General features: G+C 37.1%; 1 protein-coding gene across 13 annotated transcripts in view; it reads left to right on the top strand.

The window, feature by feature from the left end:
• The window catches only part of PHTF1 (putative homeodomain transcription factor 1), a 59,276-nt gene that overhangs the window by 14,690 nt on the left and 18,970 nt on the right, over nt 1–25,616 (top strand). For 12 of the 13 annotated variants that reach the window (XR_010382232.1, XR_010382233.1, XR_010382231.1 and 9 more), the window contains exons 4-13: nt 9,726–9,795; nt 10,257–10,415; nt 15,662–15,818; nt 17,012–17,146; nt 18,353–18,512; nt 19,400–19,573; nt 19,683–19,772; nt 20,751–20,972; nt 23,360–23,488; nt 24,890–25,162. Coding sequence is in view for 4 of the 13 variants with exons in the window: in XM_064488856.1 (XP_064344926.1) it covers nt 9,726–9,795; nt 10,257–10,415; nt 15,662–15,818; nt 17,012–17,146; nt 18,353–18,512; nt 19,400–19,573; nt 19,683–19,772; nt 20,751–20,972; nt 23,360–23,488; nt 24,890–25,162 (1,569 nt within the window). In the remaining 9 variants the exon portion in view is untranslated. The remainder of the gene's footprint in view (nt 1–9,725; nt 9,796–10,256; nt 10,416–15,661; nt 15,819–17,011; nt 17,147–18,352; nt 18,513–19,399; nt 19,574–19,682; nt 19,773–20,750; nt 20,973–23,359; nt 23,489–24,889; nt 25,163–25,616) is intronic. The other variant, XM_064488855.1, reaches the window with a different exon arrangement.

Here is a 25,616-nt window from a genome sequence, read left to right as displayed (position 1 = left end):
TCCGTAAGTGTTGGTATGTGGTATTTCATTTGCATTTTCGTTTGTTCTCAAGGTATTTTTTAATTTCTCTTTTGATTTCTTCTTTGACTCATTTGTTGTTCAGTAACGTGTTGTTTAATCTCCACATGTTTGTGAATTCATCAGTTTTCTTCTTGTAATTGATTTCTAGTTTCATACCATTGTTGTTGGAAAAGATACTTGAGATGATATCAGTCTTCTTAAATTTATTAAGGTTTGTTTTGTAACCTAACATATGACCTACCCTGGGGAATATTCCTTATGCACTTGAGAAGTATATGTATTCTGTTGCTTTTTAAATTTATTTAGTTTTTTATTGAAGTACAGTCAGTTACAATGTGTCAATTTCTGGTGTACAGCACAGTGTCCTAGTCATGCATATACATACATATATTCATTTTCATATTCTTTTTAATTAAAAGTTATTACAAGATAATGAACATAGTTCCCTGTGCTATACAGAAGAAACTTTTTTTTCTTTACATCTATTTTTATATATAGTGGCTAACATTTGTAAATCTCAAACTCCCAAATTTATCCCTTCCCATCTCCTTTCCCCGGTAACCCTAAGATTGTTTATTGTGTCTATGAGTCTGTTTCTGTTTTGTAGATGAGTTTGTAGTCTTTTTTTTCTTTTTTCTTTTTTAGATTCCACATATGAGTGATATCATATGGCATTTTTCTTTCTCTATCTGGCTTATTTCCCTTAGATTGATGATCTCTAGATCCATCCATGTTGCTGCAAATGGCATTATTTTATTCTTTTTCATGGCTGAGTAGTATTCCATTGTATAAATATACCACAACTTCTTTATCCAGTCATCTGTATGGACATTTAGGTTGTTTTCATGTCTTGGCTATTGTAAGTAGTGCTGCTGTGAGCATTGGGGGTGCATGTATTTTTTTTCAAATTAGAGTTCCCTCCAGATAGAAGCCCAGGAGTGGGATTGCTGGAACATATGGTAAGTTTATTTTTAGTTTTTTGAGGAATTTCCATACTGTTTTCCATAATGGCTACACCAAATTAACATTCCCACCAGCAGTGTAGGAGGGTTCCCCTTTCTTTGCACCCTCTCCAGCATTTATCATTCATGGACTTTTTAACGATGGCCATTCTGACTGGTGTGAGGTGATACCTCATTGTAGTTTTGATTTGCATTTGTCTGACAATTAGCTTTATTGAGCATTTTTTCATGTGCCTACTGGCCATTTGTATGTCTTCACTGGAGAACTGCTTGTGTAGGTTTTCTGACCATTTTTGGATTGGGTTGTTTGATTTTTTGTTATTAAGTTTTATGAGGTGTTTGTATATTCTGGAAATTAAGCCTTGTCAGTTGCATCATTTGCAAATATTTTCTTCTATTCCATAGGTGGTTGTTTTGTTTTGCTTATGGTTTCCTTTGCTGTGCAAAACCTTATAAAAGTTTAATTAGGTCCCATTTGTTTGTTTGTGCTTTTATTTCTATTGCCTGGGTAGACTTCCCTAGGAGAACATTGCTAAAATTTATGTCAGAATGTTTTGCCTCTGTTTTCTCCTAGGAGATTTATCATGTCTTGTCTTATGGTTAAGTGTTTAAGCCATTTTGAGTTTATTTTTGTGTATGGCGTGAGGGAGTGTTCTAACTTCATTGATTTACATGTGGCTATACAGTTTTCCCAACACCACTTGCTGAAGAGACTGTCTTTTCTTCAGTGTATATTCTTGCCTCCTTTGTTGAAGATTAATTGACCTTTGGTCTGTGGGTTTATTTCTGACTCTGTATTCTGTTCCATTGATCCACATGTCTTATTTATGCCAAATACCATTTTGACTACTGTAGCTCTATAGTATTGTCTGAATTCTGGGAGAGTTATTCTTCCAGCTTCGTTCTTTTTCTTCAGGATTGCTTTGGCAATTCTGTGTCTTTTGTGATTCCATATAAATTTTAGGATTGCTTATTCTAGCTCTGTGAAAATATCCTGGGTAATTTGATAGGGCTTGCATTAAATCTGTAGATTCTGTTGCTTTTTGATGGAATCTTTTAAGTCCATTTGGTCTAACATGTTGTTTAAGACCAATGTTTCCGTATTATTTTTTAAAATTTTATTCAATTTATTGAGACTAAAAAATAAAATTCATTCATTTCTTCTATCTTCTACTGCCCACCTCTTATAACCACCAATCTGCTGTTCTCTGTTTCTGTGAATGTGGTTTTTATCTTTTAAGAATTTTTAAAAATTTAGATTTCATATATAAGAGGAATCATTCGGTGTTTGTCTCTCTCTGTCTAGCTTATTTTGTATAGCATACTGCTCTCAGGTTTCATCTATGTTGTTGCAAATGGCAAGATTTCACAGCCCACAGCTAACAACATCATATTCAACGGTGAAACGCTGAAAGCTTTTCTTCAAAGAATTACGAACGTGACAATGATGCCCCCTCTTGCCACTTTATTCAACATATTGGAAGTCCTAGCCAGAGCAATTAGGAAAAAAGAAAAGAAAGAAATAAAAGGCATCCAGATCAGAAAGGAAGAAGTAAAACTGTCATTTTTTGCAGATGACATGATGTTATATTTAGAAAACCCTAAAGACTCCACCAAAAAGTGATTAGAACTTATAAACGAATTCAGTAAAGTTGCAGCATACAAAATTAGTATACAGAAATATGTTGCATTTGATATGCTGAAAATGAACTATCAGAAAGAGAAATTAAGAAAACAATAAGAGGATATAACATTTGTAAATATTTACACACCCAAGGATGACAATTATCAGATAAGTCAAAAGATAGTAAGTGTTGGCCAGGGTATAGAAAAAAGGGCACCCTTGTATATTGTTGGTGGGAATGTACATTAGTACAGCCATTGTAGAAAAGGGTATGGAGGCTCCTCAAAAAATTAGAATTATCTTATGATCTAGCAATCCTTCTTCCTAGGTATTTATCCAGAGGAAGTAAAATTTCCTTTCTTGAAGAGAATTCTTTCTTGAAGAGATTGATACATACACCTCATATTCATTGCAGCATTATTGTTATAGTAGCCAAGATATGGAAACAACCTAAGTGTCTGCTGACGATGAATGGGTAAAGAAAATGTGCCCTATCTCTCCATCTATCTAGCGCTCTCATGCAATGGAATATTATTCAGCCTTAAAAAAGAAGGAAATCCTGCCATTTGTGACAACACAGATGAATCTGAAGAACATCATACTGAGAGCAAACACTGCATAATCTCATTTATATGCAGAACCTGAAAAAGTCAAACTCACAGAAGTGGAGAGTAGAATGGTCACCAGAGGCTGAAGGGTGGGGAAAATGGGAGATGTTGGTCAAAGGTTACAGACTTACAGTTGCAAGATGAATAAGTTTGGGAGATCTAATATACAGCGTGGTGACTATAGTTTATAATACTATATTGTATACTTGAAATTTGCTAAGAGAGTAGATTTCAAATTGCAATACACAAAAAATGCTAATGATGTGAGGTGATGAATAAGTTAATTAACTTGATTGTGGTAATCATTTCACAATATATATGTATATCAAAACATCACACTGTATATCTTAAATATATATAATTTTTATTTGTCAATCCTATCTAAATAAAGGTGGGAGGAAAATGAGGCAATTAACAATTTTAGGACAGAATTTCTAAGAAAGGAAATATAATCACTATTTACTATTTAGGCGGGAACAATATTTATGTAATCATGATACTCTAAACAACAAATAAAATTGTGATGAACCTTATGGGAGGGAAACTACAGTGCATGCGGGAAGGCATGTGTATGTGTGCTTGGTGTTATAATAATCATTAGTATTTAGCATGGGTCTTGCATTTATTTTAAGCACTGCTCTCTCACTCTCACTCTCTTAATCGGTCCTTCCAACAATCCCATGAGGTAGATGTATTATCATTCTCAATTTACAGGTAAAGGTACTGAAGTATAGGAAGACTAAGTAAGAAACCTATCTCCTCATCTTCAACAGTTAAGAAGTGAGTGGATAGCGTCTAACATTGAGGAAAGCACTGTACACATCTTATTTAGAAATAATTAAGAAGAAATAATGAGGAAGTAGGAATCCAGGGTAAGGAAGAGTGAGGCTGGAAAGAGTTTTTTTTTTATTAGCCTTGTAATGTAAATATTTTAATAAAAAAATTCAATTTAAAGAGTTTCCCCTCCAAAAAGAAGACAAATACATTGAATGAAGTTACATGAGTAATAAGATAGATATATCGATATCTTTTATTTATACCACTAGCAAAACACAACAAATCTCATCAATGTTTAGGCATGATCTTTGGAGTCAGACAGACTTCAATGTGTATTATATTACTTTTCCTAATTCTTCTGTCCCCTCCCTGTAAGAAGATTGTTCTGTCTTCACCTCTTGTCCTGTAACTTGCAGTGCCTTCCTGTGGGAGGAGATTCCTCCCCTCCCCAGCTTGGCCAGAGGACCGGGAGCGACGGGACCTCCCTGCCCCTGACCAGCCTTGTGCCTGCACTCACCTTTCTTCCTCAGTGAGCCGTCAGAGTGCTCAAGCTGGGGCTCGGAATTCTTCTGTGGCCTCATCTTCACACTGATCCCACAGTTTTAATTACCAAGACTTCTGGAGTCTACTTTCTAAGATCTTTTTGACTATGAATACTTCTCCCAATTCATGCTTCTGATTACCTGGATGACCTGTTTGCACTCATCTGGTCCGCAAGCTGTCGCCGGCAGCCACACCCCTGGGGCACCACAGCCTTGGTGTTCTCCTTGTGTGTTGTCCGTGTCTAAGCCAGCTTTTGTGCAAAGCTGCCGACTTGATTATCTGCACAGAGGCAGTATAGCCCACAAACCCTAAAATACCATCTGCCCTTTACAGACAAAGTTTGATCTAGGTTGTTAGAGTAGCTTTTTAAATTTTGTCTCCTCTGCTCCCTGTCTCCCACACCCCTCATAATCACTGAAGCTGGCTTGTTGTCATTTTGTTTTTAACACAAGTCTGACTGTCATTCTTATATTTTTGACTTATTCTGACTTCCCAGTATCCTTACAATAAATAAACATTCTTAGAACATGATTTATCGTCTTAAAATCTGGCTTCTGCTTCCTTCTCCAGTTTCTCTCTTTCATACCTTAACCCCCTTTCACTTCCACCCTGCTTTAGGCCTTCCTGAACTTTCTTTAGTTTTTGTCTTGCTACTTCTGATTTCTAGTTCTTCTCATACACTTTTCTTAATTTCCCCTTTTGCTACACCCCATGCCCACCTTTGCAAATTCTCATACATCCTTCAGGTCTCGAGTCAGATGTTACTTTCCTTTGGAGCTCTCCCTTTGACTTCTTAAATCTAAGTGTCCTTTACACATGCTCCTATGGTGCTATGTTTGTAATTGGTGCTTTGTTGTTCATCACCTGCCCTAGACCGGGTGACTTCTCTCTCTGTGCCTGACTACTGTACAGTAGTAACGAATCAGTGGCAATTAAAGTGGACATTTCAGCACACTGAGGGGGATCTGTTACAGGGTTTCACTTGTCTTTTATTCCCTGTTAATATGGAGTCGCAGTTATTTCCAGTGCTCCTGTCCCTCTGCCTAAAAGTGGGAACCACACTGGTCAGGTGGTTCTGAGCCTTGATGATGTTACACAGGCATGTGGGGGGCAACCAACGGAGAGGGCTGAATACAGCTGGTCGCTGGGCCCTGGAGGAAATTTCCAGGCCACTGCTCTGACAGCTGTTGCAGGGGAATCCTGATTGTCTCCTACACATTTTCCCCGGGCTGCTAGGCCAGAGGTTGTGGCCAATAAGGAAATTCACTCACAGCGCCCAGGGTTTAATCTCATTGAACTTTCAGAGGCGTGCAAGCTTGTTTATCTCAAACAGCATCTCTACCTACGTTGATTACAAGTGCATTTTGTACCTTAGAGTGAGAAGCAGGATGTGTAGTCGTTTGTCCTGAGCGTGACTGGCTTACAGTGTCTGGGGCTTGTCTTCCTCGTCTGTAAAGTGAAGATGATAAAGGTGCCTGACTCACAGGACAGTTGCGAGGACTGCAGGAGTTAAATTAATATAAGTTTTGGTAAAGTGCTTAGGTAGTGCCTGGCATGTGCTTCCTCTTATTATACATACTCTAGAGTGTGTTAAAACAAAAGTGTGGCATGTGTTTTTTTATTCTTCCTCAGCGCAAACACATACAGGAGTATCTGGTGATGTTCTCATCTGTCTCAGGAACAGTGGCCATACATTTATTAATGACTTCTGTCGTCTTAGGAAAGAAAAAGTGGTGAGGGAGGTTCAGGGGCTTATCCCCTAGTAGCCCTCGAACATTCGGCTCTTTTGTCTGTCTTCCTTTCTGTGCTGTGCACTCTGGAGACAGGGCTGTGTTTTGACTTCCTTACTGCTATACTTAGCTCTAGTAGAGTCTCTGGAATATAGAAGAAACATGGGGAATATTAGTTGTCCAAGTGAATGAATGAATGAATGTGTTTCTGTTACCAAGGGAAGTTTTCATAGTTTGGTATTTACCTTTAGTTAATGCTAATTCTGATTCTGTAGCATTGTAGGTGAAAATTCTAGAAAGCAAAGAAAAAGGCATTTTAAGCTTCTTTAGTTGGAATAATACTGATGCAAATGTCCACAAGGCCTATGTCTGACAGAATACAAGACAGTGATATTTTTACGTTTTAAATTTTAATTTCCGACTTCGAATGTAACACAAGATTGTTGTTATTCCCATGAATATTATGCATATTTCAAAAATTAGTGCCCATGTTTTTTCAGAGGGTTATTTTTTTTCCCTGAAATGTCTTATTTTCCAAATTAGATTCCTTCTTAATTTTTTTTACATTTAGTTTTAGAACTTTTTTGGGGTAAAATCTACAGTTTGTAGGTAATTGGATAGAAACATAGGATTCCCTTAGAGAAATTGTTTGGCTGCATCTGTTTAGTTAAACAGAACTGAAGATCAATACTGGCTCAATATTTAAAATAAGGAAATAGCAAATGACTGTAACCTTTAATTTTTACATTAATTTTAATGGTTGAATAGCCAGTTTAAAGAACTTGATTGGGAATTAACATGTACAAGTGTTGATTGAGTATGAAATTAAAATTTATCTTTTAAAACAGTTTTATTTATTGATAGTAATGAAGCAAAACTGTTGTGCAAACTTAGACTTTGAAACACAAAAGATGATTCACAAATTTACTTTGAATTCATAATATACAGCAAAGTTATCATGACTTTAAAATCCGGAGTTTTTCCTATAAAACCATTGTCTACATGTTAATAAAATAAAACATATTCAGTAAATATGAATATACAGGTTTCCCCCATTATCCAAAAGTAGTGTTCCTGTGAAACTTTTCACAAGCCAAAATGGCGTAGAGTGAAGAAGCAATTACCTTAGGGCTCATCTTGCTAACAGATGCACAGAATAAACTGAGACAGAGCACAGATGCTCACACAGTTCAAAGCTACTGAGGCTTGATGCTGAGATGCCGAGTGTAGTTCCGGGGAGGGAGTGTGGCGGTGCCGCTCTTGCTGCTCAGATGTGTGCTGCCTCTGCAAAATAGTCACTGAATTCTGTTTTTGCTTTTTTGCCTTTATTTGTAAAAGCAAAAATCCTCTTTGGATTTTTTTTTTTCTTTTTGGTTAGTGAAAATAGGTACTGAAGTAGGTCTTTTGTAAAAGCGAAATGGCATACAGCGAACTTTTGAAAAGTGGGGATACCTGTATTCACATACACACCCCAGAGTTATAAGTGTACAGCGTGAGGAATTTTCACAAACTGAACATAGTTATGTAACAAACACTCAGATGCTAAGAAATAGAACATTAGGAGTAACACAGAAGCTCCCCATCACATGCTCTTCCAGTCCCTGCCACCAGCAGAGGTAACCAGTATCCTTACTATAAGCACCAGAGATTAATTTTGACTTTTTTGAACTTTACGTAAATGAATTATACAACACATACACTTTTGAGACTACTTTCTTTTGCTCAATATTATGTTTGAGATTCAGTCATGTGGCTGCATAATTGTAATTTATTCAGTACAACACCACACTTATTTATCCCTTCTACTGTTGATGGGCAATTTCCATTTGTTGTTGATGTGTAGTGACCAATTTGAGGCTCTTATAAATCTTCTATGAACATTTTGTACACATGAGTGAAATTTACCTTGGTTATGCACCTTGAAATGAAATGTCCATCAGGTTTTTAGCTCCTCATTCTAATATGTAAATGGACAGCCAACAATTACTAAGTATTTGAAAACATCTAGGATGGAAGAGAATGGAAAGAAGTGAACCCAAAGAATTAAAGTGAAAAATTTCAAGAGAAGAATTTGAAGAAATTTCCAGAAAGCAGAACAAAAAAGACAAAAAAAGTTGAAAGTCTTAAAAGGGAAGAAATTTAAATATAAATTATGAGAAAACTTCCCTAAAACTGAAAGATGTGTATTTTCATATGGAAAGGAGTCTCAGCACAATAGATGATAAAAGACTCATATCAAGACACATCATTATGTGATAAAATGAAACACATGTTTAATAATAAATGTCACTTGTATCAAGGAAAAAAGGCACATTATTATGAAATTTCTGAACACCATGAATAAAGTGAGGATTCAGAGGAAAGAAACAGTGTATGCTCAAAGGATCAGGAATCAGAATGGCGTTGGAGTTTGCAACAGCAACATTGAAAGCTGCAAAACAATGGGCCAGTATCTTAATTCCTGAGGGAAAATGATTAACGACTTATAATTCTACATCTAGTGTAACTTGAATCCAGTATAAGGGTAGAATGAATTCATTTGCAGACATACAAGGAGTAAAAACATTACCTTCTGTGACCTCTTTCTCAGGAAGGTCCTGAAGGATGTGCTCCAAGAAGACATGGGTATAGGAAATGGGGATTGAGCGCAGAGAGAGGTGAAGGGAATTGTCAGGACGAGAGTGGGAAATCCTGGGATTACAGTGGTGTAGCAGGTCTGGGAGCAGCTATCTAACTGGAGCAAGAAGATAGAGGGTTCTGGGAAGGGTGTTTCCAGGAATTTTTTTTTTTTTAACTAAGGTAAAAAAGGACTTTGATTTTCTGGCATTTGAGTATTTGGAAAATGATGAATATTTTCACCAGCCTCATAGAATAAATGGAAGAATATAAATATAGCTTATAAGGAATGATATTTCATAGTAATACTGTAACTGCTGACTACTGATTTGTTAAAAATTAGTATTACTATATTGTGAGGATATGTAGTTTTGGGGGTGGAAGTTAGGATGTGGGGATTAGTGCTGTAAGAGAGTGAAATTCTCATAGACTATATTAAGAGTCCATAGATTATTTCTAAAATCAATAAATTAAAACTGTATAAATATATTGTTTAGACATACATAAATACCAAGAGAAACAGCTAAAGAAAAAAGATGAAAGCTGTTTGTTTTTAATGAACGAAATTGGAAGGAGAGATGAGGTGGGTCCCAGGACTCCTGTTTTTCATTTACTGATCTTTTGGCACTCTGGTTATTTTTAAAAGTGATAAAAGTATATGCATGCATTTCTTGATAAAACAAAAAACTAAAACAAATGTTAATGATAGGTTCCTCCAAAGTGCATTAGGATTGAAGTGTCCCCAGTAAAAGGGAGTCAGATATCGAGAAAAAGAAACATAAGTTTACCTTTTGATTTAAAGGGCTTTTTTTCTTTGTTTATTTATGGTTTTGTTTTTTCCCAGGGCTTCAAAAACAAACCAAAAAAGATGGGTCACATAAAGGCCGACTTGATTGATGTTGACTTAATCAGAGGTGAGTTCTAAAGTTGGCTTGTTTCTTAGGTGTATTGTCATATTATTTCATAGTGGTAGTAAAGATTCTTTTTTAGATACTGTCCCTATATAATGATGTACTTTAATTTCCAAAAGTGATGTTCTTCCCTCGTCATTCAGGCTTTAGCATTTTTTCCCCTTTGCTTTAATACTGCGTAGCTAGGTAGATGACATGGTTTCCATGAGAGTGAAAGAGGGATGAACTTGGAGACTTACTGCTGTGTAATTAAAAAAAATATATATTGTCTACCATTCGAACGAGCCTGACTTACTTTGAGCTCCTGTCCTAGTGATTGAGGCAAACATCTAAGAGGATTCTTTTGAGCTGAACAGGTTATGTGCTGATTTTTTCTTCTCACCTGCTTTTAATATAGTATTACAAGTGGGTATTTGTATAGTGTATATCAATGTTTGATGTTTTGTTTTATTGTATATTTAAAGGCTCAACATTTGCCAAAGCCAAACCTGAAATTCCGTGGACATCTCTGACTCGGAAGGGGCTTGTTCGAGTTGTATTTTTTCCATTTTTCAGCAATTGGTGGATTCAGGTTACCTCTTTAAGAATCTTTGTTTGGCTGCTACTGCTTTACCTCATGCAAGGTAATTAGAGGAGTGGGGATACACGAGGACATTTGTTTTTTGCTACTTTTGCTATTAGATCGTGCAGACCTTACTGTTCTTACATTGACCCTTTGATTTCATGGTTTCATGTACACAGAAATGAAGGGACATACACCATTTGGAGATCATCTTACATTAATTTGCTCAGAGAGCGCAAACCATTGTCTAACTCTCATCTCTTGAATTTCTTTCCACCTGTCTCACTGGCCAGGCCTTTACAAACAACTTCTGTCTGATCTTTGCATATTGGATTACCACCAGATTGGCCCGGGTTCTCTTCTCTTTTCTAGTTTCTTTTATCAAGCCCTTTTACTTTAACTATAATTGATACGCTGGTGATTCTCAAATGTATATCTTCAGGCCAGATCTCTCTGCTGAACTTCAGACTCATAAATCCAACTGCCTGTTTTACATTTCCATATGGAGATTAAAAATATCTTGAACTCAGTCATATCCCAAATGGGAACTCTTGATTTTTTTTTTTAATGTAATCTTTTCGTTTATATAGACTTACTCCTGTTTAGGTCTTCCCCCATTTCATTAAATGATACCATCAACCACCCAGTTTTCCAGTGAAAAGTTAAGTCTTCCTATTCTAGTCTGCCACCAACTCTCACATCCCATCTGTCACCAAGTCTGTAAGTTTGACCTCCAAAATATGTGCTGACAACTTGTTGCCGTCTCTCCTGCCACCATCATAGTCCACAGCACCAGCATCCCCTGGCCTACATACATTATTCCAACGTCTGCTCCAGGCTTTCTTTCTACCAATCACTCTTTTCATAGCAATTAGAGAAATCTCTTAAAGTGGAAACCATCTGTCGTCACTTTCCTGCTTTTAAAACCCTTTGGTGACTTCTCATTACCCTTAGAGTAAAAACCCAAACTCCTCACCAGGGCCTCCAGTGACCTATGTGGTCTGTTCCCTGCAAACCTCTCAGATGTCTTCCACTCTGCATGCTCAGTCTAGGCGCAGGGCCTTTTTCTGTTCCTCACACAGGGCCTTTCTTTCTTTTTGAAACAATCTTAAGGCTTTTCACGTGGCTATCTTTTCTTGCCTCTGTAAAGTCCATGCTCAGATGTAACTTTCATAGAGAGCTGTCCCTGTCTGTACTTTCTAAATCATCTAGCACCCCTCAGGCACGATCACAGGAATCTATTTTAATTTCTCTATTACACATCACTACCTGATGTTTTTTCTCGTCTCACTATGTGCAGGGACCTAGTGTATTCTCTTTTTTATATTCCATTACCTACCAGGAATGCTTTCTGAACGAGGGCAATGTATATACCCGAGCAAAAAGACATGAATTAGAACAAAGAGTAGGTGAAAGGTGAAGATCGGGTTAGGGTGAAAGAATTTGGAGTGATTTTTGTTTTCTTTTATCTCAGTTTTTTTGAATTATTTTCATGACTCTCATATTGGTGGCTGCATAATATTCCACCACATAGACACACCATCATTTCAAACTATCATTTTAATATCTGTATGAGTCTATCATATGGACTCACCATAGACACTTTTTATAACTGCCTAATATTCCATTATATAAAAGTACCATAATTTACATAGCTGTTTCCATATTGTGAGCATTTAGGTTGTTTGTTTCTTTTTTCCTATTAATAATACCATCATGAACAAAATTTTTCAAATTTTGTATTACTTCCTTGAAGTTTATTCTCTGAAATAGAATTAACAAGTCAAAGAATACAAAACATTTTAAGATTTTTAGTACATATAGTGAAATTGCTGGTGACACAATTTTTTTGGTAAGTAGTGGGTGAGAATTCCTGTTTTACCACAAATTGCCAGCATTATTATAATATTAAAAATTGTTACCTAAGTGAATGTACAAAAATTAATATTTTGCTCATTTAAAAATGTATTTATTTTAAAATTATTATTATTTTTTATTTTGGGGGGATGGGGAAGAGGTAATTAGGTTTATTTATTTATTTATTTCTTAGTGGCGGTACTGGGGATTGAACTCAGGACCTTGTGCATGCTAAGCACGTGCTCTACCACTGAGCTATACCCTTCCCTCCAGCAGTTTGCTCATTTAACGTGCATTTATTTGGTCACTTGTGAGGGTAACGTTAAATACTTTTCCACATGTTTGTTATTTCTTTTTGAGATAAATTCTATATACTACCTTTTCACATACACCATAGTCTTCCTTCTGGACTGCATGTTCTGTGCCATCAGTCTGTCTGGTTATTCTCACACCTCTGCCACATTAAATTACTGCAGGTATTTAATATGTAGTAACGTTGAGCAGGACAACTATGCCTCGATTATTCTGCTTCTTCAACATTTTCTTTTAGGTGTTCTTGCTTGCTTTTTCTTTCTAAAATAATTTAGAACTGTTTTATTATGATCAAAGACCAAAAGAAAAACATTTGGGACTTGGATTGGAATTCCCTGCTCCACACCTCCCACTCCAAAATATAGATATAAATTTATATGGGGGCAATGGGGAGAAAATTGATATGTCTCTTCTTTTAATCAAGTCTTCTGTTATATCTTTCAGTAAAGCTGTGTAGGAATTTTTTTTTCTTATAAGACCTGCTTACATTTTGTTAAACTCAAATTTTTAAAATTGTGGTAAAATATGTGTAACATAAAATTTACCATCTTAACCATTTTTCAGTATACAGTTCAGTGACATTAAGTACATTCACATTGTTAAGCAACCATCACCACCATCCATCTCTGAGCTTTTTTGTTCATTTTTCCAAATGGAAACTGTATGCATAAATCAATAACTCTCCAATTCCACCCACCTCCAGCCCCGGCCAACCACCATTCTACTCTCTGACTCTGTGAATTTGACTTCTCTAGGTGCTTCACATAAGTGGAATCATACAGTTTTTGTCCTTAGTTCGCTTGGTGTAATATCTTCAAGATTCATCCATTTGTAGCATGTGTCAGTATTTCCTTCCTTTTTGAAGGTGAATGATAATCAATTGTGTATATATACCACATTTTGTTTATATGTTCATCCATCAGAGGATGTGTGGGGGCTTCCGCATTAAAGTAAAATATTTTATGTTTTAATTTTTGTTGCTGCAGCTGCAGGCATGAGTTTTTTTGTTTTACGAATTTTAACTGGTTATTGTGGTTACATTTGAAAGCTTTTATATTTAAAATTGTTATAACCAGCTACTTTATTAAACTCTCATTAATTGTAATAGTCTTCCAGTGCTTCTTTCAGATATTCTGATTACACAGCCATATTGTTGGCATAATGAAAATCTGGCTTCCTCTTTTTTCATACATTTCTATTGACTTTTATCGAATTAGTCACCATTTTCAGAGCAGTGTGAAGTAATAGCAGTAAGAGTGGTCATCCTGCTTTGTTCCTATTCAGAGTGTCTTCATTAACATAACTTGCTGATTTTATTTATACATTCTTTAGCATGTGAAGGAAATATTTTTATATTCCTAGTATTTTAGGAAAGATTGGCATGTAAGATTAACTACAGATCAGGAACACAAGTTAATTTTTATGGAATGCTTTTCCACTATTGGAGTTCGACCAAATTTCACAATGAAGGGCCCAGTCCTTCACAAGACTGCCCTCAGCTCAGACACCAGCCCCACTCTAGGAGGCCACCCTTACTCTGACCAGCTGGCTACAGTGTCCAGGGTCTCCCCTCCTCATTCTCTCAGGTTTAATAATTCACTAGAAGACTCGCAGGAAGGTGCTGTGCTTACAATTACAGTTTTATTATAGCAGAAGGATTTAAATTAGAAGAGGTGCACAGGGCAAAGTCTGGGAGGGTTCCAAACAGGAACTTTTCATCGTTCTCAGGGATGTGTTACTCTTCCAGCCATGAAAGAGAGCAGTACACACAGGGCATTGCCAAGCAGAGAAGCTCACCCAAGCTTTGATATCCAGAGTTTTAATTGTAGGTTTATTATATAGACATGATTGATTGAGTCATTGGCCAAGTGGTTGAACTCTTATCTTCAGCCCAGCTTCCTTCCCCAGAGGTCAGGCTGGTATAATGTGGCTCAAAGCCCCCACCCTCTGGTTACATAGTTGGTCTTTCTGGTTGTCTAAACTGACAGGTATGGTCCAAGGGGGCCACTGTGAATAGCAAAGATACTTCCACCGTGTGGGAAACTCCAAAGATGTGGAGGTTACCTCCCAGGAATTAGGGACAAAGGCCATTTACCCAATTGTCAGTTGAGATATATATGCATGAGATCAAAGTTACATATAATTGTTAAATTACATCCATTCGGTCAACAAATCCTTAAGTGCCTAACATGTATGTGCCAAGGACTCTTCTGGGCTCTGAGAAAGATTTCCTACTGTCCTAGCGTAAACCCTATGTGGTCTGGGTGAATTACTCTTCTGCTTTATTATTGTCAGATTTACTTTGATAGTATTTCAGTAATTCATTCCACAAATGTTGAGTGCTTACTATGTGCTAGGTACTGATCTAGGAATAGCAGTGAACAAAATAGGCAAAAATCTCTGCCTTCATGGTGCCTACTTTTTAGATGTAAATTTATATCCATGTTCATAAGTCAGCAAGGTCTGTAGTTTATTGCTTTGGTGCTGTTGTTATGTTTGGTTATCAGGGTATTAGGGCACAAAATGAATTTGGTAGCTGTTTCTCCACATAGGAATAGTTCAGATAGCACAAGAATTATCTTTGTTAAAGTCTAAAAGAACTCATCTATAAAATTGTATCTGGAATTTTGGGGAGATAATTTGAGATAGTTTTCTGTTTCTTTTGCTGTTTATTTCTTGGGACATTTCATATACACGTACAAAGAGGCATTATAGCATAGAAGTTAAGAGTAAGGACTCTGGAGCCCAGCTGCCTGGATTCAAAACCCAATTCTGCTAATTGCTACCTATGTAACTCTGGTCCTTGGAAAATACCGTTTCTCTGAGCAGAACGCTTCAAAGGATTATATGGCTGCTGGTGGTTTTGTGGTGGAAAATCTCTTGAAATACCTAGATTGTCATACTGCCAGAAAGGCAGATCCTTAGAACACATCATTTCTTCACTAGCTCTATGATCTAGGGCTTCAAGTTTTCACTCAGCTAATGTGCAGGTGGATTGTGTTGTAGGAATTTGTGTGCTTTCACTTGTATACTTTTCAAACTGATAGATTTTTGTGGAAATAGATTTTTGTACAGTCATCAGAATTGGTTTGAAAGATGAGCCCTAATGTTCTGCATTTTGACACCTCTTCTTTTCAGTGATAGCTCTCGTGTTATATTGTATGATGCCTATTGTGAATGTAAGTGAAGTGCTTGGACCCTTGTGCCTTATGTTACTCATGGGAACTGTCCACTGTCAAATCGTGTCTACTCAGATAACAAGGCCATCGGGAAACAATGGAAATCGGAGAAGAAGGTGAGATGAGAAATTATACCTGTAGTTGTGTGTTTTCTGGGAGAGGCATTGTAGAGATTTGCAGGGTCTTTGAGTCAATTAATACAAAAAAGAATCTTCCTCTTTTACATACATTTTTCATCATTTTTTGGCTTAAAAATGTGGATTTTACTTTTTACTTTTCTCCCTGATGCTGAGAAACCTTGTCATGAACTTTTAACCCAAGGTGGGGTTTTGTCATTGAGTACAGTTGTTTAAAAGGAAGATTCCTATACTATATTATTTCTTATTAAAATTCACCTTAAATAATGATTTTGAAAAGGCATTCTTCACAATTCAGTCTTAAAATTTGGTGAAAATTCACTTATAAACAAGAATCTCAGTACACTGGGTTAGTGCTACTAAAATTCCTACTTTTTTCCAAGCATGTATAATGAGAATCGATTTCTAAGTGTTCTAAACTTTTAATAAAGATTTAACTTTTCTACACATTGAATTCATATCATGTTTTTATTATGTGCCCTGTGTGGGTTTTGGAACTGTTAAAGGTTTCTTGGGTATGTATGGTATCATCTTCCCAAAGTCATCTTTCCTCAGAATATCTGTAGATTTTTGTTCCCCTAAGGAGTTACTAAATAAGATTTTTTTCATTTGGTGCCATAAATTTCAACATATTTATTATTTTTTTTCAATGTTTTCAAAACTATTTTTTCAGAAAAGAATATTCCTTGAAAATTCAGTTTAGTTGATTTAATGTTTTCTAAGGAACTCAAATATTGTGTGGTGTCTCATTGGTATTTATAGGATGTATCTTTCCACTGCATAGGATATCAATAAAAAGTGATCAGTTGCTATTATTTCGTGTTCCCCTGATTAGATGTGCCAAATGGGTCGATTTCTGACATACACATTTAAAGGAATTGTTCCTTCTTTCAGTGGTTCCTGAAGACTCTTGATCATACATATGAAAGTTTTCCTTCCAGTAATGTTTCTGAGTAGCAGTTCTATTTCTTTAATGAATGAGCAAAATGATAATAACTAGGACTTTGGTTTGGAACCTGTTGTTACCCTTAAGTCAGAAATATTCCTACATAATTTACCCTCATTATATGAAGTTCATTATACTTAATTTCAGATAGTAATCAGTAGGGATTTTCTGAGCAGAAATAGAAAAGGTCTTGAATAATCTGAAGTTGTTGAAATTTTTTTTGTAGAAAATTACGAAAAACGGTAAATGGTGACGGGAGCCGAGAAAATGGAAATAACTCCTCGGATAAAGCCAGAGGAGTAGAAACTTTGGAATCTGCGCCCTTCAATGGTGGTTTTTGGGGGACTCTCTTTGGCAACAGGTGGGAAGTCTTCCATTGGAATTTTTACTTGATTTTGTGTTCACATGAGTGTTTACATAGTTTATAATCTAATTCGGTTATAGGCGTATACTCTGTAAGCATATTATCATTGTGGTTTGAGTTTTAAAGGCCCTAGAATGATTTGCTTATTTGAAGTGTCTCCAGTGTCTTTCATGTTACCCGTAAGTGCAGTCATCTACCATAAAAGTTTCATTCTGTTTGATCTTTAATGGTTATTTCTAGAATCCAAGATTACGGAAGTATAAATATTCTCAAGGGGTAAATATTTTAAGCCATGTTGGCCAACATCTTGAGAGACAGAAAAATTTTTAAAAGATGAGGTATTTTTCAGTGTGAGAGCTGATACCTCTTTGGAAGTGGGCTGCAGGATGGGAGGCTGGTGTTGATGAGCTGAGGACAGAAAGGGAAATGAATCCAAGACAAATTCGACCTCTTTTGTGATTTTGCAGGTCATGACAGCACTCTATAGTTCAAAGAAAAACTTATTTTATCATACATTAATGTTTGTGACTCAAAACTAAAATTCTTTTGCAACTCCTTTTTTGAAGATGAAGTCTGTTCACATATTTTTCTGAAGATAAGTTGACACTCTTTAGTTGAAATGTTTGAGTTCTTTATGCTGAACCTGGTGCCGGGCCCTGAGCATCCTTGTTCTCAGGGACTTTCCTGTCTAATCAGGAAGGTTAGAGTAGCAGGTGTGACACAGCCGCAGCAATGTGGAAATGCCGTGAATGATTACCTGCTGACTGAAGGCCGTGCAGTTCAGCAGACGGGGTGACTATTCTGGGCTGAAGCAGGCAGCAGGAGTCATGAAGGAGCCGAGAGCCGCTGGGCTTTGAAGGACAGGAGAGGGGAAGACAGCCTGTGAAGTGGCACAGACAGGCAGTGTGAATTAGAGGTTGACATTGTGTCTGAGAGAGAGACTGAATCTACTTCCTTGCAAAACGGAAAAGAACAGGCTTCCTCTCAGTTAACTGACACGAGTCTTTGGAGACTAGAGAGAACTATTGTCTGGCTTCCTACGCACGTAGGCAAGCTAAAAGCCTGAAAAATAATGATTTCTGAGTTTTCCCGATTTCCAGAATAATATATCATACCCCTCAGAAGAAAGTGATTTTAGAAAAGATCTTCCTTTCAGAAAAGTAATTAGTAATCCTTTTTTTTTTTTTCCTTTTTAAAACATAGGATTAAAAGAGTAAAACTAATATGTAACAAAGGGACGGAAACTGACAATGACTCAGGTTGTCTGCATCCTGTTGTCAAGAAGAGACAGTGTCGGCCAGACATTAGAATGTGGCAAGCAAGAGAGAAAGCAAAGTTTTCAGATGGAGAAAAGGGACGTCGGGTAAGATTTAGCTGAGTGTCAGTATTACGAGGTCTTCTCTTTCCTGCGTCAGATTTTTCTGTTCTTAGGCTCTGCTAGACACACAAATTAGACACTAATAGATTGGTGTAATTTGAAATGTAAAACCACAGGACGTGAAAAGGAGGGCATTACGAAGAATAACATGAAGGCTGTGGCTCATTCGTCTAATTTCTAGGACTAGAACTTGTCATTGTATCTGCTACTGATCTGGCCTTAGCAGCAGACTGGCCGATCTAATAAGCAGATGAGGGTAGAGGCTGCTGTGTCCTGTTCCGGGGGGGGGGGGGGGGGCAGTGATAGTGTGGTAAGATTTGGGAAACTTCTAGGTTTAGGAAGAAATATTCTCTGCTTTATGTCCAAAACTAACTACACTTTTCCTTTATAGTCTTGAACTATTTTCCTGTTTGTTAGACTGTGGTATTTATGAATTACACAAAGAGCTAATATTTTGGAGCCATGACAGCAGCCCGGCACTATTCTAAGAGCTTTACATGTGGTAACTCACTTAATTGTTTCAGCAACTCTGTGAGATGGGTACTTTTACCATCATCCCTTTTCAGATGAGGAAACTGAGCCCCAGAGAGATTTAATGACGTGCCCAAAGTTACATGGCGAGTGAGTAGCAGGGCTGATTCAGACTCAGTTTGACTCACGCCTGTGCTTCTCACCTCTCTGTGATACTGCCTTGTCATTTAGGCTGTTCAGTTTCAAGGAAGTTTAATATTTTTCTTTATTGAGGCCAGGTAACATGTAGGTTTGTTCACTTCTGATGTAGTTCTCTTTTAATGCTTCTTAGTTTTTATACACACAGCGTCAGAGAGTATTTTGAGCTGTCCCCGGTGAAGAAGCTGCTGTTCTCTTTGTAGGAGTCCTTTCGGCGTCTGGGTAACGGGATTTCAGATGATCTGTCAAGCGAGGAAGACGGCGAAGCGCAGACCCAGATGATGATCCTGCGGAGGAGCGTGGAAGGGGCCTCGAGTGACAACGGCTGTGAAGTGAAGAGTCGGAAGTCCATACTTTCAAGGCACCTCAACACTCAGGTAATTTTTATTTTAGTTTATAAAAGTGTAGGCGTTAACTCCCACATCACGGAGCAGTAACAGAGTATGGAACGTGTTTTCCTGCTGTTTGTTGGCTTGATTTTGGCAGGTGAAGAAAACCACTTCCAAGTGGTGCCCTGTCATGCGGGATTCAGATAGTCTGGCCGAGTCAGAGTTCGAGTCGGCAGCCTTCAGTCAGGTAAAGTGCCCTTTTTTTTTCAAGGCGTATTCTTGAGTGTAAAAACTTTATCCATTCCGTTTTTACTTGGTTGTCCTGAAGTAGTGTTTCTGTTTGCCTGACCCTCCCCTGCCTCCAGCTATCTGTCTACCTATCTCGTAGCTTTTAATGACTGATTACTTACCCCTATGAAGAGAGTAAGCTCTTTCTCTTTGAGCTAATCTTAAAAGTATCATAAGTGTTGCTCAGAAAGAGATTCCTCAATCCCCAGATGATGAGAAGTCCAGTTAATATTCACTTGGAGTATGGCTTTTATTCTTGAGCATCGTTCCTATGTAAGTGGGATTGATGATGAAGAGGACAGATATTTGAGAAAGGACCCCTGAGAAACGGGAGCCGTAAATCTCATCATGAAAGCCAGTGGGCATTTTGTACATTTGGGACATTATAAATCAGAAGTGAGGCGAGTAGATGGCGGTGGCTTTTGTTATGATTGACAAGGCAGTTGGGGCTGTGGAAAAACTTTCATATTTTGTTTGTACCGCAGGACAGCTGCAGTGTCCATCCTTTTCTCTGCCTGATCTTCCCTTTCCCTGTTTGGCTGGGGCCCTGGACGTGACTTGATCTGCAGTCAAGCTCACAGTGTTTAGAGTAGGGGACGCTGAGTCCGTCAGTAGGCTCAGCCACACCTCCGTCCTCCAGATGTGCTTGCAGGAGTCACTCCCGTCCCAGGACACCTTAGGTGAACAATCCCATGACTTGGCTATAACTTCTCAGAGGGAGTGCTCTTTTACAGTCTGTTAGAGAGTCGTCGGAGTTTAGCATTTAAGTATTAAAATGTATTATTGTTATGTGAAGCCTTGTGATGGAACAGATACAATTTATGAAAGTTTGTCAGCTGTCACCATAGGTTAACTTGTTTTAATTTTATTTCGGATCTATAACTCTTTTTTAAAATCAATGAAAAAAAGTTTTTTTGGTTTTTGTTTTCCCCTAAAGGGCTCTAGATCTGGCATGAGTGGTGGCTCTCGAGGCCTCAACATGTCGAGAAGAGACTCAGAGAGCACCCGCCACGACTCGGAGACTGAGGATATGTTGTGGGACGACCTGCTGCACGGCCCCGAGTGCCGGTCGTCGGTCACCAGTGACAGTGAGGGGGCCCACGTGAACACCCTCCACCCAGGGACCAAACGCGACCCCAAAGAGGATGTTTTCCAGCAGGTCTGTAAAGGTGATGATGATAGGAGCTGATATTTAGTGTGTACTTACCATGTGCCAGCACTGTTTTATCTCATTCAACTTGATGATAATCCTGTAAGGTGGGTGCTATTTTACCCCTAATTTAGACATGAGGAAATTGCCCACAATTTGTAAGTGAAGATGTCGGGATTAGAACTCAGGGGGAAGAACTCTTGAGTTCCCCTGACCTAGATTTTTCTTCCTTATGTTTATTTATTTTCCTTAGGATGATCCTTAATGCCCTTTTATATGAGCAGGATACATTGTTTGGTACGTTAACCTCATATTATATTTTCAGAGACATCACATTGTTAACATACGAATTACTAGTCTTGCTTCTCTAATGATGTATAAACCAAGTGATGTTTTTAATTTTAGGTTTTATTTTAATATAAAATCAGATAGCCTAGAAATGGTGAGTCCTTGGAAGGTATTTTAGCCTTCCAATGAATATAGGAATTCATTCTACAGCTGCAGAAATGTTTTTAAACCTATCACGTGGTAATATAATAGTTCCTACTTCTTAGGACTAATGTGATGTGTCTAATGAGATAATATAAAGTGCTTAGCACAATGCCTGGCAAAGAGTAAGCACCCAATATGTGTTAACATTGTTACAACATCCCCATCAGACGATCAGATCAGTTAGTCTCTGCTTAAATACTTGTGCGGCTGGAGTGATTGTTACTTCATGAGCTTGTTCCGCTGCTGGACAGACCGAATGATTAAGAAATGGTTCTCATACCAACCTTCATATGTTCAGTGAACAATGATCATGATTCTTCTTAATTTTATTTTTCTTTATGCTAAATATTTCCAGGATGACTTAATAAATAGTGTTGATGATGGATATTCATTTGTTTAATTATTGACTTTTCTTGATTCTAAGATACCATTGATTTAGGTTACATGTTTTAATGGGAAAAATCCTGCTTCATTAAATATATACAGTTTTCCAAAACTATCTAGAAACAACATACATTTTGTCAAATAAAGTTTGAAGCTTTTCCCTCTGATCTTGCTATCAGAGTTTGAATCTAAATATTCTTTACATTCAGTTGAGGATTCATCCAAATTACATTAGCCCTCAATAGCTATGCATAACGTTATGATGATTTTGACCTACTTTGTACTTTTGGGATTTACAGTGTAAATTTAAGGCATATGTAAGAATAACTAGGTAAGATTAAATTCACTACATCAAATAGAATCCATCATTTCCCAATTCTGCCACCTAATCTATTCTTTTATTCCCTGTATTTCTAAATGCTGCTGCTAATCACCCAAGACAGAAACCTTGGGGCCATTCCTCCCACCATGTTTCTAGTCGATCATCGCATTCTCTTGATTCTGCTGTACAGTATCTGCATCTGCCCCCTGTGTCCACCCTGCTTGGTGCAGAGCATCATCAGCCCTCATCTGGATCCTTACAACAGCTTCTCCAGGCTAGCCCTCCCTTCGTTTCATTTTCCACACTGCAGCCAGAATGATGCTTCTCAAATACAAACCTGATGCCATTCCTCTTACCATCATTTAATTGCTTTCTTCTCCCTTCTGGATTATTTGCTTCTGTTCGTTTATTTGCTCTAATACAGTCTCATGTGGTATAATTTAACTCTACTGAACTTCTTCCAGTTTCCTCATGTGCTTCTGGGTCTTTACACAAACTGGTTTGTTTGCCTAGAACACATCTTCTCCAATACCTATTCCTTTGGCTTGCTCCTTTTTGTTTTTCAGGTTTTGGCTTGACTGATACTTCTTTAAGAAGCCTTTTCTATATGCTCCTAAGCATTCTTCCTCCCCCCCACCCCAGTCATGCTTTGTGGTGACTCTATTTAGTCATGTCTCCTTCATAAGACTGTAAGCCCCGTCATGTCAAGGACCACATCTGTCTTGTTCTCTCTTGTATTCATAGTGCATGTTACATAGTAGCTACTTAATACATATTTTTGGCTAATCAATTAATATATCCATAAATGCTCATCAGCATTATGCTAAGCATCATTGGAGAAGGAGAAGAAATATCCTAAATGGCCTTTTTAAAGCAATTTATGTATTAGTTTGGGAAATAAGTAGAAGACGCTATAAAAGCAGCATATAATGAGATGTGAATTTGTTTGATATAGACTATGAGGGTTTCTAATTTCAGAAAAGGGTAAAATGGGTGAGGTTTGTGGCCGTCAGAGGACACATTGGTGAAAAGGGACTTGAGTTGATACTTGACATGATATGGCAGAGGAAAATGCAGGGAGAGAAGAGACTGGTGAGGCTGAGCACTGGCAAAATGGCTGGGGAGCTGGACAGAGGGAAAAAGTCTACTAGAGGGAAGAAAGAAGGAGTGGTTGGAAATATTTATTTTTTCTTCTCAGAACCATTTATTCTGGCTTCAGAACTCAAGTCCTGCCTCTGATCGAGTTAGTGCAATAATCTGGGAAGGGAATGAGTGCAAAAAGATGGACATGTCTGTGTTGGAAATAAGTGGCATCATCATGAGCAGGGTAAGATTTCATAAGTTTTCAGATGTTTCCAAAAATCTATTTAGTGATCCGCAGCTATTTCACAGTATCTGTTTAATGATCAAAACAGTATCTCTGCTTTATGGGTATCTTAAATTTTATAGTCAGAGTCTTTACTTGGTAATATAATTTTTTATCTGTTACAAAGATCCCTGTGAGCATGATCAGTTGTTCAAATATATTCTACAAATATTCCTTATTTCATTTAAGCCTAACTTTTCTTTTTATGGGGAACTATCTTCTCTTTATTTAGGAAGAAAATTAACTTCGGTCACTTATTACCTTAAAAAAAATCCAGTTTTCCAGCTTTACATATTTCTAATTAGATAGGACCAAATGATCAGAGAAATGATTTCTTCTGTAAAAATTAGTCAAACTTTATAAAAAATCTAACATACAATTCAAATGATGTAAAGATTGCTTAGGATCATAACATTCCAAACATATGGCAATTTCAAGTCCATCCTAACTGGTGTGAAAGGTATTTGCTCTCAGGTTGCTTTGGTCCAGAAGAATAGAGCTGAATCAATAAGAGTAAACTACATACCTAATCTTTTGCCAGGATTAATTTAGAATGTTTTGGGCAGCACAAATATCCATGATGAATAGTTCTACTATAAGAAAGTATAATGAAAGAATATTTTTCATGAACACATCACAGTCCCAGATAAAATTTTTATAAGAGAAAAACAAGAAGGAACAAAAAAAGATGAAACAGCTACCACACAGTAAATAGTGTCTCCCCCATAACTGTATTTGAAGGGGGAAAGAGCTGATTTTAAAGGTCTGATGATGTTATATGAAAGGAAATGAGTTTTGCATTTATTATTTTATACAACTCTTACTCTTTACAGAAATGTTTATAGTCATGCCCATAAAAGTGTAACCCGTGGCATCTGAAAGCAAACACTCTTTGTAATCAGGCCTTTAAAAAAATTATAATACAAAGTTCTGTGCTCAATAAGCAGGCCTGCACTGTGCATTATAACAAAAGCCTAATTTTTTTAAATTGAAGTACAGTCAGTTCCAATGTGTCAGTTTCTGGTGTACAGCACAATGTCCCAATCACGCATATATACATACATACATACATACATATATTCGTTTTCATATTCTTTTACATTAAAGGTTATTACAAGATATTGAACATAGTTCCCTGTGCTATACAGAAGAATTTTTTAAATCTATTTTTATATATAGTGAGCAAAAGCCTAATTTTTAATAAGATCTAACAGTCACAAATTTGTACATCATTTAAATTTGTATTTCTTTTAGATTTAAAACAGACTTACTTTTTAACACTTTAAATAATATTTGATAAACACTGCTTCATAGCTCCATCTAGCTATCTAATAATGATGGACATTTTAAATTAATTCCCAGGTGAATGCCTATCAGCAAGGAGTAGGTTATCAGATGCTGGGAAATGTCGTCACCATCGGATTAGCATTTTTTCCTTTTTTACATCGACTTTTCCGTGAGAAGAGCCTTGACCAACTCAAGTCCATCTCAGCTGAGGAGATCTTGACTCTCTTTTGTGGGGCACCCCCTGTAACGCCTATTATTATTTTGTCTATAATTAATTTTTTTGAACGATTGTGTCTTACTTGGATGTTTTTTTTCATGATGTGTGTGGCAGAGAGAACATATAAACAGGTTGGTTGTAAATTAAGTAAAATTTCTCACCTCCCTTTTGTGTATGGTATTCCATTGAGTTGCTTGTGTTCTCTTGATTTGTTCCCTCTCCAAAAGTTCATGTGGGCAATGAAGGATTGAGCAGTGGACTTTTGCTATTTGGGCATTTAACACTTGTGATAGCTATTTGTCACAATGACATGTTGTAATCTGAAATTTTGCTGAGCCCACATGTAGGAGTGAGTGATGTGCATTTGCTGTTTTGTATACATAGCATATGTAGTAATTCTCAAAGTGAAAATGGTTCTGTGAAAAGTAGCCAAGTGAGAAATAAATTTACTGAAATTTGATAAGGGTTAGGGATTCAGAACTTAATTTATTGGTGACATGTGCAAAAAAAATGTGGTTTTGAATGGAAATGTAGTTTGAGAGTAAGCCAGAATTTTGTATAGACATTTGAATTTGTGAAGGTGGA

This window comes from Camelus dromedarius, chromosome 9 (genome assembly GCF_036321535.1).
Source record: "Camelus dromedarius isolate mCamDro1 chromosome 9, mCamDro1.pat, whole genome shotgun sequence".
NCBI lineage: Eukaryota > Metazoa > Chordata > Mammalia > Artiodactyla > Camelidae > Camelus > Camelus dromedarius.
Note: the sequence above shows the minus strand (reverse complement) of the source record. Positions and strands in the feature narration are given on the sequence as shown.